Raw genomic sequence first — 1,935 nt, 5'->3', positions numbered from 1 at the left:
ATCATGTTGCACCGTGGTTTGATGATGATTGCAAGGCTTCAAAACGGAGATCTAGAAAAAAAGAAAAAATTTTTAGAAAAAGTTGTAAATTGTCTGATAAAAATGAATGGCCCTTAAAGAAAAAACTGAAATTTATTCAAACAAACGTAAAGTATATTGGAAGAAAGTTGTCAATGAAAACAGTAAACCTCCAAAAAGGTTGTGGAGGGTGGTTAATAAAATGTTATCAGGTAAACCGAAGTTATTTCAAGACGAGATTACGAGATTCATTGAATGTATGGCGGAGGTTAATCTGTGGATGTCGAGAAATGAATTGAAGCTTAACCAGGGTAAAACAAAATTTCTTCCTATTGGTACCTGGCAGCAGTTGGCGGACTTGGATATAAATTCAGTTGTTATGAATGATAAAAAAATAGATTTCTGTAAAGCAGTGTCGAACCTAGGTTTTATAATTGATTCAAACCTAACAATGAAATCTCATTTAAAGATGATCTCTATATCATGCTTGGCACAGATTAGAAGAATGAAACGAATTCGAGAATCACTTGATAAAGACGCAATGCAGACTCTGGCGCATGCGTTGGTGCACTCACGTGTCGATTATTGCAATAGTTTATTTTATGGACTCCCGGCTAGATCCATCAAAATTCTGCAATCGATACAAAACCGTACTGCCTGGATTGTGGCTGGATGTCGATGGTATGATCATGCCACACCGATCCTGAGTGATTTGCATTGGTTGCCCATAAATAAAAGAATTGTTTTTAAAATCTCTGTCACAGTTTTCAAATCACTAAATGGTCTGGTTCCAAAATATTTATCAGATAAACTGAAATTAAAAACGTCGATCGCGTCTGGTGTGCGTCTGAGGTCTGATGATTCGAACATTCTTGTGGTTCGTCATAGACAGCTAAAGATTGGATCGCGTGATTTTGCTGTGTCAGGCCCTGTCGGCTTGCCGTCAGCCCTCAAAATGCCTGGAATGAACATTGCTGAATTTAAAAGACAATTAAAGACATACCTTTTTTCATTATAGTTCATCTCTTTTCATTCTTGCTATTTTGTTATAAATATTAGTTATAATTTGATAGCGTTTGTGAAAACTGCTATAACGAACGCTATATTAAGTTTTCTATTAATAATAAATAATAATATATATATATATATATATATATATATATATATATATATATATATATATATATATATATATATATATATATATATATATATATTGAGACAATAAAATATAAACTATTTTGGAATGGTCAAAAGACGGCCAAAAATAGTGTTGGAATTTTTGTCAAAGAACCGCTAACCCAAGAAGTACTGGATATTAAAAGGATTATTTCACGACTCATGTGGATCATGCTTCGCCTAGAAAAGCAAACAATGCTATTTTTTCTGCATACGCACCACAAACAGGCGAATCAGAAGAGATGAAAAATAACTTCTGGGCTGCGTTCTCTGACACCATCTCAACAATACCAAAATCTGAAACAATCCTATTGGAGGCGATCTCAATGGCTACGTTGGAGAGAAAACAGATGGTTTTGACAACGTGCATGGCGGTTTTGGCTATGGAGAACGGAATGAAGATGAGAACCGCATCCTTGAGTTTGCTGAAAGTCACGGGTTTTGTTTACTGAACACATATTTTAGAAAAAAGTTGGAACATCTCATAACATAAAAAAGTGGACCATCAGCCCCACAAATTGATTTCTTTGCTGTCAAGCAAAAACACTGAAGGCTATTCAAAAACGTCAAAGTTATACCTGGCGAATCATGTGTAGCTCAACATAGACTCATTGTGGCAGACCTTGTTGTCGAACTGTCAAAACATAAGTCTAAACAAATGCCTCGGAGAATCAAAACGTGGAAGCTGAAAAGCAATATTCATCGGGAAAAATTTAAACAGATTGTCGCCACACAGTT

General features: G+C 35.2%; 1 protein-coding gene across 1 annotated transcript in view; it reads left to right on the top strand.

Annotated features, from left to right (window-relative positions):
• HELRODRAFT_177522 (hypothetical protein) overlaps window positions 1-1,690 on the top strand; it is a gene marked incomplete at both ends in the record, with an annotated part of 3,957 nt that extends 2,267 nt beyond the window's left edge. The window contains one exon of the mRNA XM_009025707.1: window positions 1,515-1,690. Coding sequence (XP_009023955.1) covers window positions 1,515-1,690 — 176 coding nt within the window. The remainder of the gene's footprint in view (window positions 1-1,514) is intronic.
• Between the last annotated feature and the right edge of the window lie 245 nt (window positions 1,691-1,935).

Source organism: Helobdella robusta, assembly GCF_000326865.2.
Source record: "Helobdella robusta unplaced genomic scaffold HELROscaffold_43, whole genome shotgun sequence".
Classification (NCBI taxonomy): Eukaryota; Metazoa; Annelida; class Clitellata; order Rhynchobdellida; family Glossiphoniidae; genus Helobdella; species Helobdella robusta.
This window is presented reverse-complemented; position numbering and strand designations above follow the sequence as displayed.